This window comes from Schistocerca gregaria, chromosome 2, assembly GCF_023897955.1.
Source record: "Schistocerca gregaria isolate iqSchGreg1 chromosome 2, iqSchGreg1.2, whole genome shotgun sequence".
NCBI classification, from domain to species: domain Eukaryota; kingdom Metazoa; phylum Arthropoda; class Insecta; order Orthoptera; family Acrididae; genus Schistocerca; species Schistocerca gregaria.
Window position 1 is genome coordinate 85,844,356 of NC_064921.1, and position 19,152 is coordinate 85,863,507.

Sequence of the window (19,152 nt, forward strand, 5' to 3'; positions counted from 1 at the left end):
CACGGACAAAGCAGTGACCGATACCCTTCACTTAACGACGCAGCGGTGTTTACGTAGAGTTGTCGGTGCTAAAAGACAAGCAACACTGCGTGAACTAACAGCAGAAGTCAATGTGGAACGTACGAGGAACGTATCCGTTAGGACAGCGCGGCGAAGTCTGGCGTTAATGGCTGTCGGAGCAGATGACCATCGCGAGTGCATTTGCTAACAGCACGTCGCCTGCAGGGTCTTTCCTGCGGTCGTGAACATCGATTGAACACGAGACGACCGGAAAACCGTGACCTGGTCAGGTGAGTGGGTACAGGGTGATTCAAAATGAATACCACAACTTTAGGAATTTAAAACTCTGCAACGACAAAAGGCAGAGCTAAGCACTATCTGTCGGCGAATTAAGGGAGCTATAAAGTTTCATTTAGTTGTACATTTGTTCGCTTGAGGCGCTGTTCACTGTTACCCATGGTTTCTTCGCAGCTATCTTCTTTGTACTTATATTTTCCTTCCCAACTTCTGTGATGGCCCTTTTTAGAGATGTCCATTCCTCTTCAACTTTCCACACTAACGGGAAAGTCAACCGTCACAATGTCTGTATATGGGGCACTGAGAATCCGCGGGAAACAACTCAGTATGAACGTGACTCGCCTAAGGTGAACGTTTTCTGTGCCATTTCAGCCAATAAAGTTTTTGGTCCCTTTTTCTTCAAAGGTGCTACTGTAACTGGACTACAGTATCTGGAGATGTTAGAGAATTGGCTGTTCCCTCAGCTCGAACAAGAAGCACAACAATTCATATTTCAGCAGGATGGAGCGCCACCACATTGGCACTTATCTGTCTACCTGAACGTCAACTACCCGAGGCGATGGATCGGCCGCCAGGCAGCCCGTGACAGAGCACTTCATCACTGGCCTCCAAGAAGCCCTGATCTTACCCCCTGCGATTTTTTCTTATGGTGGTATGTTAAGGATATGGTGTTTTGGCCACCTCTCCCAGCCACCATTGATGATTTGAAACGAGAAATAACAGCAGCTATCCAAACTGTTACGCCTGATATGCTACAGAGAGTGTGGAACGAGTTGGAGTATCGGGTTGATATTGTTCGAGTGTCTGGAGGGGGCCATATTGAACATCTCTGAACTTGTTTTTGAATAAAAAAAAAAACCTTTTTAAATACTCTTTGTAATGATGTATAACAGAACGTTACATTATGTTTCTTTCATTAAATACACATTTTTAAAGTTGTGGTATTCTTTTTGAATCACCCTGTATTTCAGTTGGCAAGAGTTACACGGTTCGAGTGTGGCGCAGACCCCACGAAGACATGGATCCAAATTGTCAACAAGGTACTGTCTAAGCTGGTGGTCTCTCTATAAAGGTGTGTGCTGTGTACATGGAATTGAGTCAGTCCTCTGGTCCAACTGAACTGATCACTGACTGGGAATGGTTATGTTCGGCTACATGGAGACCATTTACAACCATTAATGCATTTCACGTGCCCAAACAAATATGGAATTTTTATGGCTGACATTGCGCCACATGACGGGAAAAAATTGTTCGCGACAAGTATGAAGAACATTCTGGACTATTCGAGCGAATGATTTGTTCACCCAGACCGCCCAACATGAATCCCAGCGAGCATTTATGGGACATAAACGAGAGGTCAGTTCGTGCAATAAATCCTACTCCAGCAACACTTCCGCAATTATGGACGGCTATAGAGGCAGCATGCCTCAATATTTCTAAATAGGACTTCAAATGACTTGTTGAGTCCATGCCACGTCGAGATGCTGCACTACGCCGAGGAAAAGGAGGTTGTCCTATGTCTTTTGTCACCTCACTGAATATCATAAAGAAAATCGTAGTAAAACACGTAAATTAAGAGTCTTAACACCTTCTAACTTCCACTTTGTAAGTAAAGAATGACAGTGCTGGAAAATTTTAACGTACTCAGACAGTTTTCCCTTTACTGATTCTGATCATAACTAAACTGACACACAATATTTTAGCGCAATGCAGTCTGACTTTCAATAATCCCTTCAAAAGAATGGCCCAGACTAACAATAACCTATACCTTTCATGAATCACTTACCTCACAAAAATCTTCGTTACTCGAACTACTACAATACAGCGAGCGCCAATACTGCCAGCTAAATAAAAGATTCTAACTACTGAAGGCACTAACTACTGATATGCATAGTTGGCAAATGAAAGATTTTGGTAGGGAACAAACAATGTATTTACCTTAATAGCGTTCAAAAGTCATTATATATATATATAATTTTGTGACATTCAATTAAACAAATTTCCTTTTTCTGACGTACACACGTCAAGATCGTGCTCTCTCAAAACTCTTGGCATCTCTCTCCCACATCCACCACTGTTTGCGGCTCACCTCTAACTGCTCACCGCTACGCGCTGTTAACATGCAACTGTCCAACACTACACAAGCGAATATTCCAACAATGGGTCCAACCAGCCACAGACTGCACACCGCGCAGTCAGCGATTTTCATACAGAACGCTACGTGGCATTACCAACAAAAAACCTGAACAGCCTACTTACAACCTATATGTATTTATCTAAATTCATGGCCAACCTAGAAGTTAAGGATAAATTCATAATCTTTTATGGAAATGAGAGGCAGTGAGCCAGCGCTTGGGACAGTTTTCCTCTGGCAGTGTACAAGGCCAGGGCGGACGCAGAACAGGAGTGTATGGCGGAACCTGAGCTGGCACAGGTGTGAGGCACATGGTCGACCGTAGAAAGAGTGCTTTCATTGAATCAGTATTTTTTCATCTGTGTAACGTGTTGAAGATGACACTACAGTGCACCAGGCATTGTAACCAACTACGAAGTGCGTGGATAATACCGTAATGGTGGGCATTATTGATTTTTTGACTAATATGATCGACTGGATACTCTCTTTCAAATTCTGAAGGTCGCAGGGGTAAAACACAGGGACCGAAAGGCTATTTACAATTTGCACAGAAACCAAATGGCAGTTGCAAGAGTAGAGGGGCATGAAAGGGAAGAAGTGGTTGGGAAGGGAGTGAGACAGGGTTGTAGCCTTACCCCAATGTTATTCAATCTGTATATTGAGCAAGCAGTAAAGGAAACAAAAGAAAAATTTGGAGTAGTTATTAAAATCCATGGAAAAGAAATAAAGAATTTGAGGTTCGCCGATGACATTGTAATTCTGTCAGAGACAGAAAAGGACCTGGAAGAGCAGCTGAACGGAATGGATAGTGTCTTGAAAGGAGGATATAACATGAACATCAACAAAAGCAAAACGAGAATAATGGAATGTAGTCGAATTAAATCGGGTGGTCCTGCGGGAATTAGATTAGGAAGTGAGACGCTTAAAGTAGTGAAGGAGTTTTGCTATCTGGGGAGCAAAATAACTGATGATGGTCGAAGTAGAGAGGATATAAAATGTAGACTGGCAATGGCAAAGAAAGCGTTTCTCAAGAAGAGAAATTTGTTAACATCGAGTATAGATTTAAGTGACAGTAAGTCGTTTCTGAAAGTATTTGTATGGAGTGTATCCATGTATGGAAGTGAAACGTGGACGATAAATAGTTTACACAAGAAGAGAATAGAAGCTTTCGAAATGTGGTGCTACAGAAGAATGCTGAAGATTAGACAGGTAGATCACACAACTAATGAGGAGGTATTGAATAAAATTGGAGAGAAGAGAAATTTGTGGCACAGCTTGACTAGAAGAAGGGATCGGTTGGTAGGACATATTCTGAGGCATCAGGGGACCACCAATTAAGTATTGGAGGTCAGGGTGGAGGATAAAAATCGCAGAGGGAGACCAAGAGATGAATACACTAAGCAGATTCCGAAGAATGTGAAACGTCCCCTTAGAAAAATTTTTACAAGACTGTGCTTAAACTGAAACACGATAGTTTTAGCGCAACGCAATCTGACTTCCAAAAATCCCTACGAAAGAATGGCCCTGACTAACATTAACCTATACGTTTCACAAATCACTTACCTCACAAAAATCTTCGTTACTCAAGCTACTGCAATACAGCGAGCGCCACTACTGCCAGCTAAATAAAAGATTCAAACTACTGAAGGCACTAACTACTGATAGGTATAGTTAGCAAATGAAAGATTTTAATACAGAACAGACAATGTATTTACCTTAATAGTCATAATATATATGATAGTTCATGACATCCAGTCTTACAAATTACAAAACTCCGTCATCTCTCTCCCCACGTCCACCACTGCTGGCGACTCACCTCCAACTGCGCAACGCTACGCGCTGTTAGCATCCAGCTGCCGCTGCCCAACACTACAATGGCGAGTATTACAACAATGCCAACCAGCCACAGACTGCACACGGCACAGCCAGTGATTTTCAAACAGAGCGCTACGTGGCGGCGGCGTTACCAATAAGAAAACCTAAACAGCCTACTTACAAATGTATGTTGCAGTGGGTACTGGGAGATGAAGAAGCTCCACAGGATAGAGTAGCATGGAGAGATGCATTGAACCAGTCTCTGGACTGACGACCACAACAACAACAACAACAACATGATCGACCGAAGTTCACAGAAGTGCTTGCAACTGAATCTACATGGGTTTTCAGGGCAAGCACCTATGGTCGTGGGATATTACAAAAATGGTCCTGAGCACTATGGGAGTTAACTGCTGTGGTCATCAGTCCCCTAGAATGTAGAACTACTTAAACCTAACTAACCTAAGAACATCACACACATCCATGCCCGAGGCAGGATTCGAACCTGCGACCGTAGCAACAGCGCGCGTAGAACCGCTCGGTCACAGCGGCCGGCTCGCGGGATATCAAACAAAGCACAAGCGTGATGAAGAAAATTAAGCCTCAAGGTTTAATTGTTTAATGCGACTATCCAAGCTTCCTACACTTCAAAACTGCCGACGACAGTTTCACTTAGTATAAAAATTGCATCCCCTAGTACAATTGAAATACTACACTGTACAGTATATTATCTGTATAGCTAATGTTCGGTGATGTGTGAAAGGTCTGGTCATGACGTAGGGTTTTGGGACAAAGAGGAAGACCAAAAACTAATTCCAATAAAACAATACCAATCGCCGTTACTTAGGTTTCATTTTTAGGCTACCAGTTTCGACGATACACTGCATCATCTTCAGGCCTGCTTCCATCGAGTACCCTTCTCGTAACAAAATACAGCAGCACTTTTAACTGGTCTCGTAACGATTATTACGGGCATGCGTTCTCCTTGGACAACAGTCAGCAACTCTAAATAACGGCGATTGGTATTGTTTTACGGGATATTGACCAGCCGTAGTCCCATACTGCAGACAGAATATGGAGTTACATTCATTAAAATTTAATTGCTTGGAATGATAGCTTTCTTGCTGTTGAAATGGTTAATTTATTATTTATTTATTGGACACACTGTTACGTGAATTTTTGTCTACTACTACCAATTGTTTAGCGTGAGAGAACTGTTGCTTAGCTCTTCGTTAAGCTGCAAAGATACTGAGCACTGTTCAGTGGTACAGGCAGGTTAGTGTAAACTGTAATGTGTGGGACGGCCATTAAATAACTCAAAATGTCATCGGCCGGGAGGCCCCTTTCGGTGCAGGTCCGGCCGCCTTGGTGCCTGCGCGCCGGATGGGGTTGAAATGATGATGAAGACAACACAACACCCAGTCCCTGACCGCAATGAATCCCCGACCAAGCCGGGAAACGAACCCGGGCCCCTAAGGACGGCAGCACGTCACGCTGACCATTCAGCTATTTATATACCTCCTGGAAATTGAAATAAGAACACCGTGAATTCATTGTCCCAGGAAGGGGAAACTTTATTGACACATTCCTGGGGTCACATACATCACATGATCACACTGACAGAACCACAGGCACATAGACACAGGCAACAGAGCATGCACAATGTCGGCACTAGTACAGTGTATATCTACCTTTCGCAGCAATGCAGGCTGCTATTCTCCCATGGAGACGATCGTAGAGATGCTGCATGTAGTCCTGTGGAACGGCTTGCCATGCCATTTCCACCTGGCATGCTCAATGGGGGACAGATCCGGAGATCTTGCTGCCAGGGTAGTTGACTTACACCTTCTAGAGCACGTTGGGTGGCACGAGATACATGCGGACGTGCATTGTCCTGTTGGAACAGCAAGTTCCCTTGCCGGTCTAGGAATGGTAGAACGATGGGTTCGATGACGGTTTGGATGTACCGTGCACTATTCAGTGTCCCCTCGACGATCACCAGAGGTGTACGGCCAGTGTAGGAGATCGCTCCCCACACCGTGATGCCGGGTGTTGGCCCTGTGTGCCTCGGTCGTATGCAGGCCTGATTGTGGCGCTCACCTGCACGGCGCCAAACACGCATACGACCATCATTGGCACCAAGGCAGAAGCGACTCTCATCGCTGAAGACGACACGTCTCTATTCGTCCCTCCATTCACTCCTGTCGCGACACCACTGGAGGCGGGCTGCACGATGTTGGGGCGTGAGTGGAAGACGGCCTAACGGTGTGCGGGACCGTAGCCCAGCTTCATGGAGACGGTTGCGAATGGTCCTCGCCGATACCCCAGGAGCAACAGTGTCCCTAATTTGCTGGGAAGTGGCGGTGCGGTCCCCTACGGCACTGCGTAGGATCCTACGGTCTTGGCGTGCATCCGTGCGTCGCTGCGGTCCGGTCCCAGGTCGACGGGCACGTGCACCTTCCGGCGACCACTGGCGACAACATCGATGTACTGTGGAGACCTCACGCCCCACGTGTTGAGCAATTCGGCGGTACGTCCACCCGGCCTCCCGCATGCCCACTATACGCCCTCGCTCAAAGTCCGTCAACTGCACATACGGTTCACGTCCACGCTGTCGCGGCATGCTACCAGTGTTAAAGACTGCGATGGAGCTCCGTATGCCACGGCAAACTGGCTGACAGTGACGGCGGCGGTGCACAAATGCTGCGCAGCTAGCGCCATTCCACGGCCAACGCCGCGGTTCCTGGTGTGTCCGCTGTGCCGTGCGTGTGATCATTGCTTGTACAGCCCTCTCGCAGTGTCCGGAGCAAGTATGGTGGGTCTGACACACCGGTGTCAATGTGTTCTTTTTTCCATTTCCAGGAGTGTATCACAACTAAAGGTCAATGGTATCGGCACCGCATTAATGAAAATAGACGAGGTTGGAAATGAAAATGCAGGGAAACATTCGGAACAAAGCAGCGCTTCTTAATTTCGTTGGGTAGCAGGTGCGCGAGGGTCTGGCGAGAACCAACTACAGTTTACGTGTATCATTTGCTGAGCCCCCCTGCTTAGCTGAATGGTCAGCACGTTTGACTGCTATGCAACAGGCCTGGGTTCGATTCCCCGCCAGGTCGCAGATTTTCTTCGCTTGGGGACTGGGTGTTGTGTTGTTCTCATCATCAACGTCACTCAACTCGCGCAGTGTGGCGTCAATTTAAGAGACTTGGCGGCTGAACGTCCACAGATGGGAATTTAGTCACCAATGCCGTTCGATCATTTCATATCATTTGGTGAGAATAATGAATTGGTAATGTCACAGTTAATAAACAGTGCGCTGCAGTTCCTGTGATACTATTGTAATTAAACGAAATGTATTCGTAATTGCAACTATGTACTACCATCGGCTGTATATTGAAATGACAATGAAAATGTGTGCCGGAGCAGGTCTCGAATCCCTATTTCACGCTTTACGCGAGCGGTGTCCTTAAGAAGTCTGGCTGTCCGCGCACGAATCACGGCCAGACACATACTGCCATTTGTCGCCGTCCATGTGTCAACCTACATTCGTCCTTTACGTATATTCCCGTACTTATTGTGAGTGGACGCCGAATAAAACCGAAATAGCAGTGCCTGTGTTATTAAGAAGTATGATCCACAGTTCCTTCGGACATGTATGCATGTCGTAAGGAATATTGCGTCGTACTTCTTAATAACACAGGCACTGCTATTTCATAACTACTATAACTGATGCATGCAGGCCCAAAAGAACATAGCATCGTACTTTTTAACAACACAGGCTCTACGTATGTTTTTGGATGGGGTCTGCCTTTAGTAGCAAAAACACAATTTTGTTTTTTAACCCAAACATGTTTCACTGCAGTTGCAGCATCTTCAGTGGTCTCCTATTTTATGACTCTTAAAGATAAGGAATGTTCTTTACTGTTTGTATACATGTAATTATTAGTTTTTAAATCGTAATTACAGATATCTGAAATAACATATAAAATTATGATTCATACCTTTTTTCCACATGGTGTGGTTTTTCTGATGTATTGTGTTTCTCCAGTGACTGTTTTGTTCCACAATTTGTCATCTGACACCACTTACACCTTAAAGTAGCTAAATTGTTTAAGCCAAAATTAAGATTTGAAAATTGTTATTCCTATGCCTGAAATTAATTAATTCTATGTGTGTGTGTAAATTAGCTTACTATGCCTACTTTTATTCACTGCTTTCGTATGGTAAAATATTCTGGGGTAATTCATCGTTGAGTAGAAAAGTATTCATTCCTCAAAAACGTGTAATCAGAATAATTGCTGGAGCCCACCCACGGTCATCCTGCAGACATCTATTTAAGGATCTAGGGATCCTCAAAGTAACCTCACAGTATATATATTCACTTATGAAATTTGTTGTTAATAATCCAGCCCAGTTCAAAAGTAATAGCACTGCGCATAGCTATAACACCAGCAGAAAGGATGATCTTCACTATGCAGGGTTAAATCTGACTTTGGCACAAAAGGGGGTAAATTATGCTACCACAAAAGTCTTTGGTCACCTACCAAACAGCATCAAAAGCCTGACAGATAGTCAACCAACATTTAAAAATAAATTAAAAGAATTTCTAGATGACAACTCCTTCTACTCATTGGCTGAATTTTTAGATATAAATTAAGGGAGGGAAAAAAAACTAACTTAAGCATTAGTGTCATGCAATATTTTGTGTAATGTAATATCTTGTACAGACATATTTCATTAACCTGACACGTTCCACATCATTACGAAGTGTCGTATTCATGATCTATGGAACAAGTATTAATCTAATCTAATCTAATCTAATGTGTGTGTGTGTGTGTGTGTGTGTGTGTGTGTCTATTCACATAATGTTTCATTTACGTTTTCTCTTTCCTCGTCTTCATCACTGTAAAACACTACATATTAAGCTGTCACTGTCACTGTCACTGCACTGTTTCACTGTTTACCAGCAGTGAAACAAACATGGCGGACAGTGGAACAGTTGAAGGTGTAAAAACAAGATGGCTGACAGTGGACAATTGAAGGTGTTCCTGGTTGTTCTGAATCTTTCAGAGGTGTCCGTGCATTTTGTGTGTGTGTGTGTGTGTGTGTGTGTGTGTGTGTGTGTGTGTGTGTGTGTGTGTCTGTGTAGGGTGTGCGGGTAGGTTGGGGGGGCATAGGAATAACAATTTTCAAATCGTGATTTTGGCTTAAACAATTTATCTACTTTAAGGTGTAAGTGGTTGCAGATGACAAACTGGAACAAAGCAGTCACTGTAGAAACACAATATATCGGAAAAGCCACACCATGTGGTGAAAAAGGAATGAATTCATAATTTTATGTGTTTTTTCAAATGTCAGTAATTACGATTTAAAAACTAACAGTTCCTCGTATACAAACTGTAAAGAACATTCTTTATCTTTAACAGCCATAAAATAAAAGCCCACTGAAGATGCTGCAACTGTTGTGAAACATGTTTGGGTTAAAAAACAAAATTGTGCTTTGCTAAAGGCAGACCCATTCAGAAACATACATATTGTTAAATCAAACACGGAAAAAAAGCTTCAGCCCCAATATGATTAACACTGGCACTGATATTTCTATATACTATAATTGATAGGGCACATCTGGCATTAATTAATACAGCGCTGCAATCACTACATGGGAGAGGCCTGAAACAGACTGGTCTTTACGCTAAAACGTCGTAGAAGATTGAGTCCTTGTAGCATTCTGCTGGAACAAGAACATGCCAAGGCCATCGCAGTCCGATCTGGAGCGAAATCTCCTAGGCTGTTGTGGTTCACTGCAGGCCATTCGGCAGCCACACGCAGCAGATACATCGGTGCAAAACATCCAGGCCATTGGCTAAATAATGCTGTAGCTTTTTTAGGGCAGTACTTCATTACAGACTGAACTCTCTCGATTAATAAAGGATTTCTCGAAAAGGGGCCACAGTCTAGAGCTCAGACTTCGGTATGTGTGGAACGTCATACGTTTGCCTGAAACGCCTTCTAAAGCCCAGAAGCACGTGAGTTTATTTGAGCAAAACCCAGCGAGGTACGGTATGTCGTGGTCTCGATAGTTATAAAGCACAATCTCACTTTTAGTAGATACAAAGGAAGAAAATATTTTAATAAGATTTTGCAATTCGTGATTATGGTTCAAATGGCTCTGAGCAGTATGGGACTTAACTTCTGAGGTCATGAGTCCCCTAGAACTTAGAACTACTTAAACCTAACTAACCTAAGGACATCACACACATCCATGCCCGAGGCAGGATTCGAACCTGTGACCGTAGCGGTCGCTCGGTTCCAGACTGTAGCGCCTAGAACCGCTCGGCCACGGTGGCCGGCTCGTAATTATGTCCTAGACTTCTCTTGAAAATTGTGTTCCGCTTTACAGGAGATTTCTCCCGGCGCAATACGAACTGAAGGGCTGATGGGCGTGATGCACGAGTTCCCGGAAATTGCCAAAACAATGCCCTGTATGGAGCCGGAAGACATCGCAGACGCAGTGGTGTACATGCTGTCACAGCACCCACGCGTTCAGGTTGGTCTTGAAAAGAACGCTTGTAAACCGTGCAACCTCCTCACAACCTTTTGTTTCTGCATTTAGCCCAACTTTACCGCTCACGGTGTAAAAGTCTACATATTACCAAAACTACGATGGTTGCACAGAAAGTAATGCACCGCATTTTTTCTTCAACAATTCTTTATTAAATATAATGAGAAATACACACACGAAAGAATGGTGTTTCGTCTACACACCATATTTTTCCACGTAATATCCATCCCGTTCTGCGGCCTTCCTCCAGCGCGAAATAAGGGTGTGCATGCTCCGTCGGTACCAACCCTTGTCCTTATAGCGGACCCAGTGCTCCACTGCGTGAATCACCTCCTCATCGTCTTCAGAATGTCTTCCACGAACGGCATCCTTTAATGGCTCTAACAAGTGGAAGCCCCAGGGGGCTAAGTCAGGGCTGTCAGGAGTGACGGCCGTTGATGGTCTCCCCGACCGCTGCAAATCGTGGAGCTCCGTCGAACCGCCTTCGGATGGTCTCACCCTCCGTGCCCAGCGACTAACTGTACTTCTGTGGACAGGAGATGTTCCATAAAACTTGCACAAGCGTTTGTGAACATTCCCTACTGTTTCTTTCTCTGCAGTGAGAAATTCAATGACGGCACGTTGCTTGTAAAACACATCACCTACAGACGCCATTTTGAAACTGTCCTGCAGCTACGCTATCTGTGGGAAGTGACGGAAATTTGGCGCGCTCTCTCAGGAGACACTATTTTCGGATGAGAAAAAAAAATGCGGTGCATTAATTTCTATGCAACTCTCGTATGTATTCACAAACTGTTATGCAATTTATACTCATATGATAACCTTTGACTAAACAGAACTTAATTTGAGCTGAACTGTAACTGATCTGAAAGCAGCATGTCTTTGTATTAAATGCGCAAGGGCAGTAAAGAGTTATCAGGCCCTAATCAGATTTCCACTTACCTCGCGCATTGACACAATTGTTGCAGATTTCTCGAAAGCACAACAGCAAACAGACAGCCGCTAAGTTGGATTCCTGCTTATAAATACATATTCAGACTGTCGCATGTCGTAATGCGTAGTGACAAACATTGGTCTCGGGAGTCATTCCTATGAAATAATAGTCCAAGACAAAGATTTTAGATTGAAGTATGTATTCAAAGCCAGAGTAAAACTTCCCATGATCTTCACACATAACATTGGTCTGAACAACGTTCTACTTAACGAAGTGACCAATGATTTAAAACGAATACAATGTTAACAGAGAATTTCTATAAAAATCAAATAGCTTAATCAGTAAATATGTTAATCCATGATTGAGGGAAGTGGGGTGGTCTTTCTCTCAACTCTGAGCAAGTTAACTAGCTGACAGTAAACATTCCTACCTCGTCAATGCTGCAGTCTTACCTCAAACTTCTTCTCTTCAAAAACTAATAACATTATTCAAAATACACAAACATAAAAAAAGTTTTGCATCACCTCAGTTCTGAGAGTTCCGGAACCTGTACAGAAAATTGAAATAGAGATCAACATAACCATCATTTCCGCCCTTTTTATTGCTAATGAAAACCACATATTGTATGTTGACGCACTATACAGCGAGACCTTAAGAGGTGATGGTCCAGACTGTTATACACACCGGTACCTCTAATACCCAGTAGCACGTCCTCTTGCATTGATGCATGCCTGTAAGCGTCGTAGCAAACTATCCACAAGTACATCATGGCACTGTTGGTCCAGATTATCCCATTCCTCAACGGCGATTCGGCATAGATCCGTCAGAGTGGTTGGTGGGTCACGTCGCCCATAAACAGCCCTTTTCAATCTATCCCAGGCCTGTTCGATAGGGTTCATGTCTGGAGTACATGCTGACCACTCTAGTCCAGCGATGTCGTTATCCTGAAGGAAGTCATTCACAAGATGTGCACGATGGGGACGCGAATTGCCGCCCATGAAGACGAATGCCTCGCCAATATGCTGCCGATATGGTTGCACTATCGGTCGAAGGATGGCATTCACGTATCGTTCAGCCGTTACGTCGCCTTCCATGACCACCAGCGGCGTACGTCGGCCCCACATAATGCCACCCCAAAACAGCAGGGAACCTGCACCTTGCTGCACTCGCTGGACAGTGTGTCTAAGGCGTTCAGCGTGACCGAGTTGCGTTCAAACAAGTCTTCGACGATTGTCCGAAGGCATATGCGACACTCATCGGTGAAGAGAACGTGATGCCAATCCTGAGTGGTCCATTCGGCATGTTGCTGGGCACATCTGCACCGCGCTGCATGGTGTCGTGGTTGCAAAGATGGACCTTTCCATGGACGTCGGGAGTGAAGTTGCGCATCATGCAAACTACTGCGCACAGTTTGAATGTTAACACGACGTCCTGTGGCTGCACTAAAAGCGTTATTCAACATCGTGGCGTTGCTGTCGCATTTCCTCAGAGCTATAATCCATAGTTTCTACTGCAGTAGGAACCCTTGAGCCGTCTGAGCGGGGCATGTCATCGACAGTTCCTGTCTCTCTGTATCTCCTCCATGTCGGAACAACATCGCTTTGGTTCGCTCCGAGACGCCTGGACACTTCCGTTGTTGAGAGCCCTTCCTGGCACAAAGTAACAATGTGGATGCGATCGAATCGCGGTATTGGCCGTCTAGGCATGGTTGAACTACAGACAACACGAGCCCTATACCTCCTTCCCGGTGAAAAGACTGGAACTGATCGACTGTCGGACCCCCTCCGTCTAATAATCGCTGCTTGTGCATGGTTGTTTACATCTTTACATCTTTAGGCTGGTTTAGTGACATCTCTCAACAGTGAAAGGGACAGTGTCTGTGATACGATATCCGCAGTCAACATCTATCTTCAGGAGCTCTAGGAACTGGGGTGATAGAAAACGTTTTTTGATGTGTGTATATTCCTTTCACATTTCATTGTGTAGATCATATTCATCCTCGCTGTCCTTTCTTCATCTAGCAGATACAATTACAAGACCACACAGCACTACTAAATACGTCCATCACCTACCACACTTCTACTAAGAATGTATCAGACTACTCAGAGGCAAAGACTGTACCACGACAAGACCAAAGATTTGCTTTCTCTCTAACGTGCACATCGATGACATACGAAAATCAAAATGACATGACTACCTAACAACCACTCTAAAATCGCTTGTTCGTCTGCACTGGCCATTATCATAGACTGGATGACTTGTATTTATAGTTATTGTCACGCACAACATTTCACCTCTTGAAATATACAACGTTTGAGGAAATGGCATTGTTTTAAACAATGATTTGTCAAGTTTTATATTATCAGACTGTTCTAGAATACAACTTGGAAACTGTACATATCGCACTTATCCGGTCTCCAACCACATCATCTTAATGGATGGATTTTACGACTTGCTAAACGCAAAGGAATAACTCGTCTTTAAAGTGTATCCGCTTATAGAAAGAAACTACTTATGCAAAGCACTGCAGTATTAGTTGGAGACGACTTTAACCTGTAGAATATAGACTGAGTACTCTTGGATTCACAGCAGTTGACACGGACGGAGAGTCATGTGAAGTAACTATGAATATATTTTCCGAAAACTATTTGGAGCAGCTAATTCGACAACCCAAGTGCAACAGAAATACTGGGTGATCAAAAAGACAGTATAAATGTAAAAACTGAATAAATCACGGAATAATGTAGATAGAGAGGTACAAATTGACACACATTCTTGGAATGACATGGGGTTTTTATTAGAACCAAAAAAACACAAACGTTCAAAAAATGTCCAACAGATGGCGTTTCATCTTTATCAGAATAGAAATAATTGGCGTAACAAAGTAAGACAAAGGAAAGATGATGTTCTTTACAGGAAATGCTCAATATGTCCACCATCATTCCTGAACAATAGCTGTAGTCGAGGAATAATGTTGTGAACAGTACTGTAAAGCATGTCCGGAGTTATGGTGGGGCATTGGCGTCGGATGTTTTTCAGCATCCCTAGAGATGTCGATCACGATACACTTGCGACTTCAGGTAACCCCAAAGCCAATAATCGCACGGACTGAGGTCTGGGGACCTGGGAGGCCAAGCATGACGAAAGTGGCGACTGAAGAACACGATCATCACCAAACGACGCGCGCAAGAGCTCTATCACGCGTCTAGCAATATGGGGTGTTTTTCTTTTTGTTCTAATAAAACCCCATGTCATTCCAAGCATGTGTGTCAATTTTTACCTCTCAGTCTACAATATTCCATGGTTTATTAAGTTTTCAAATTTATACTGACTTTTTGATCACCCGGTACTTTAACCTTGTAGCTACGAACACACCTAAACTTATTGACGGTGTCAGTATAGAGACGTGATACCATCATAGCAACTACAGTTACTAAAGTTAATAAATCCATCAATAAAGCTAGAAGGGTTTTTACGGTGGAAGGAGTAGGTAATTACTTGTTAGTATCCATCTTACACAATGAATGGACATTGTTTAGCACCAATGTGATGGGCGTTGAGGAATTATGGGCAAAGTTTAAACAGGCTGTAAATAGCACTCTGGAGAAGTATGTTCCGAGTAAGTGGATTAAGGACGGAAAAGATCCATCCTGATTTAAGAACAAAACGCGGAATCAGGAAGCAGCGATTGTTGCACTGTGGGTTCAAAAAATGACGCGGGAATGTCGGCAGGCAAAGTTTGGTAGAAATTCGTGTGCCTACAAAAAGATCTATGCGTGTTTCTTTCAACAACTTCCGCCGTCATACCCCAGCAAAACGTTTTGCCGAGAAAACTGTGGTCTTACGTGTAGTCAGTAAGTGGGTCGAAGGCTTCCCTCCAGTCACTCGTCGACCGGTCTGCTATGACAATCGAAGACAGCAAATGAAAAGCTAAAGTCTTAGACACAGATTTATGTGTGGTGACCACATAGTCCTCACTGGCGTTAAGAAGCGATTGAAAGAGTTGAAAACAAATAGGTCACCAGGTCCGTGTGGAATCCCGATTCACTTTTACTTGGAGGTAGTGTATGGCATTGGCTCATTACTTAGCATCCATTTATGGAGAATCTCTCACCCAACGCAAAATGTCAAGCGACTGGTAAAAAACTCAGGTGACTCACAATATAGAAGGGTAAAAGGACGGACTCGCAAAATTTCAGGACAATATCCTTAACGCAGATTTGCTACAGAATTCAAGGAAATGGTGCAATAATCAGATAAGTCACGGGTACATACTTTAGAGTATAACACAAAAAGCTCTCCAGAATCTGGAAAAATTGATTAATCGTTCTTGTTTTTTACTAACATTTATTTAGGGCACCAACACAACGTGAATGATCTATTATGATATTTACTGAATTTCAAAAAAATTGATTTTTCTCGCTCTTGCTCGAAACGACTTTGTTTCTGAATATGGTGTCAAAAAATACGCAAGTAAGTACACAGACAACAACAACTGTTGGCACTTTGCAGGTTACTGAGCAAGATGAGGAGTCTGCGAATTACAGAAGGAAACCGATACCCTAATAATAGTCATACGTGTGGAAGGTTAGTAATTAACCCACTGTGCTTCTTCTTCAGTCACAGACCGCTTCATTACGAAGTTCCATGTACGAGGCAGGCACATATTTCTTGGCAAGTTTCGTGAAATCTTTAAAGTTCTCAGGTTTAATTACCACAGGCACTTTATAATTTTTTCCCAAATCAATGCAGTTGAGGCTTTCTGAACGATGAAATGTCGTGCGACGAATTTCCCTGAAGGAATTAATCCGTTTGGCGTCGTCCCACATGATGCAACGACCAGCTGAAGTTGAAGAAATGACTTCGGCGTGTTCGTCGTCACAAGAATGCAAGCGATCTGCTACTTTTCCATGACAAAGCAAAGCCTCACACATGTCTACGCACCCGAGAGGAGCTCACAGAACTTCACTAGACTGTTCCCTTCCCCATCTGTCTTACAGCCCGGATCTCGCACCTCCCGACATCCATCTGTTTGGCGCAGTGGAAGATGCACTCCCCGGAAAGCAGTGTGTGGCCGACGAGGATCTTATTGATGCAGCAAGACGTTGGCTGCGATGTTGACCAATAGAGAGGTACCATGTGGGCATACTGGGCCTCCCAGTAAGGTGGCATACGGCCATCGCTTTGAATAGAGATATGATAAAAAAGAGCGTTATGTAGCCGAGCGGGGTAATAGTACGGTGTATTGATATCTTGAATAAAACCAACCTGCTTGCAGAAAAAAAGTGTAGCATTACATACTGAAAGCCTCTCGTACCTGTCGGTGATTCGTGTATTATGAAACACAACGTTTCTGAATTTACCTCTAGGTTTTATTTGCGTGTAAAGAAAAGTCTTTCAAATTAGGAGTGAATATGAGCCAGTCTCAATTCTAATGTAACTGAATTCTGAATGAATGTCGCCAGGAACGAACTTAGACGTGACGCTACACGAGAGATGTTCCGTCCCGGCAACGAAGATAGTGCATTCGTGTTTATTGGCTTCTCCAACTCATTAACAACCATCTTCTAACCTAAACTTCAGGCTACACTACAGAGAGGTCTGCCGTCACAATCAATATTTCGGAGGCAGGAGGAGAGACTGCGCTCTGTCACACCATACATTAAATAATTTACATTAGATGGCAGAGAATTTCTGCTATTCATTCGTTGTTCTGCAGGATATTGACGGAAACATTACATTTGATATTCTTTTCTTTGTTGCAGGTGTATGACATTATCATGTACCCAACGGGCAGGCCGGCCTAAAACCAAATGCAGCAGCCTGTTGTACTGAAGGGTGTCTCGTCCAACCAAATTTGGTCATTAAAACTTAAACATCAATGTTTCCAGTTCGACCATTTTTCTGTAATTACTAAAAATAAATGTTACCTGGGCAAACGCTGTGGCGTAACGTACTTTGCAAGATGGTACCCATGATTCTGTAATAAATAATATTTCTTTTTATGTTGATAACTGAGCAGTTATTTCAGTATCAGCTGTTTTGCATAAGTTGTTGTTTTTGTTACAAAAACGTATTTTTTGATGATTTTGTAGGCCATGTTGAAACTAAAACACTTGAGTTACTGTGGAAGTTGAAAGATTTTACTGCGTAATCCTCCAGTATCATAAAACTTAAATCACTGTAATAATATGACTTGGGTATCAATGCGCATTTTTTGCTTTTATCCCGTTGACCCATCTGCAACTAATTCCGCCCACTAATGTACTAAAACTATGTAAAGTGTTTGCTAAATTCCTGTTGTACTGACGGAAGTGTCTGGACTGAGATATTCCGTTAAAACAGTAATTTAATTTAAAAAAAAAAAAAAACGTCCAAGTCGGAATTTGTGTTAGGCTGCTTAATAGACAGAGCTATAAGAGTAGTTATCGGTTGTACAGCACTTTTTGTTCCAAGTGGGTCTTCATCGACTATGCCAAATGCATGCACACTTAATAGATAATATATGCAGTCTTGAAGAGCGTTATTAATATGAAAAGTTCTGAATGAGCAGCACGTTGTGTAAACACCTCCTTGTTTTGGCGTATCACTTGAAAATGATCTGCGCTTCCAAGTTAGGTGTGTATAGGATCGGTACAGGAGAACTTGGGAGACGTGATGTACAAATGGCGATCTAAAGGTTCCCGTTTGAGGGCGTCGCTGCAGCGTATATGCACGTAGCGCGACACCAATGCGGGCATATAAACTCCGATATGTACGAAAGGGATTAGTTTGGCAATCGTATCATTCTGAAGTGCGAGCGGTAAATATTGAAAAGTGAAGAACAGCGATATTACTACCAAATGCGTCTAAACGGTACCAACGAGCCCTTATTATTTCCTTGGCTGCCTAAGGACAAACATCGGCAGATATTCACCGGAAAATGAAGACTGTATATGGGGCACTTTGTGTATCGAAAACCACCGTTGTGGAACTGTGCGCCAAGTTAATCTGTTAAACTGCCAACACAGTGAATCATCGTCGTCTTCTCGGTAAAAATCTGAGATCCCAAGATGATATACCTGCTTCCTCAGAAGCTTGCGGCAGAAAAGTCGTACACATTCGGCAAGCTTCAGCCTAAAGATCGAAAAGCACCTTCTGTGCTGACGATTGTGTCATCATTGCTCAAAAAGGAGCTTTAAAATCGGTCAACAGACGTTCTCTGAAGCTCTATATGTCCTCGTTATCTACGAGGTGCTACCCGAAATGTGCAAGGATTTCCCTGTAAAAACAAGAAACCTTACCTGCCTTAATTTCCGTCACCTTTAAGGTAGTCCACTCGTATCTGTGTGCAACACTTCTCGTGATTTTCCCCACTATTTGAGGCAATGCTGAAAATCTGCTCACTGAATCGTGTTCAGAATTAGTTGC

The 19,152-nt window shown here is 43.4% G+C and overlaps 1 protein-coding gene across 1 annotated transcript in view; it reads left to right on the forward strand.

Moving 5' to 3' along the window:
* Nucleotides 1–17,681, forward strand: part of LOC126336182 (dehydrogenase/reductase SDR family member 11-like) — a 40,681-nt gene extending 23,000 nt beyond the window's left edge. Inside the window, exons 5-6 of the mRNA XM_049999688.1 lie at nucleotides 10,647–10,793; nucleotides 17,508–17,681. Of these exons, the coding sequence (XP_049855645.1) occupies nucleotides 10,647–10,793; nucleotides 17,508–17,549 (189 nt within the window). The 3' untranslated portion in view covers nucleotides 17,550–17,681. The remainder of the gene's footprint in view (nucleotides 1–10,646; nucleotides 10,794–17,507) is intronic.
* The last annotated feature ends 1,471 nt before the right edge of the window (nucleotides 17,682–19,152 follow it).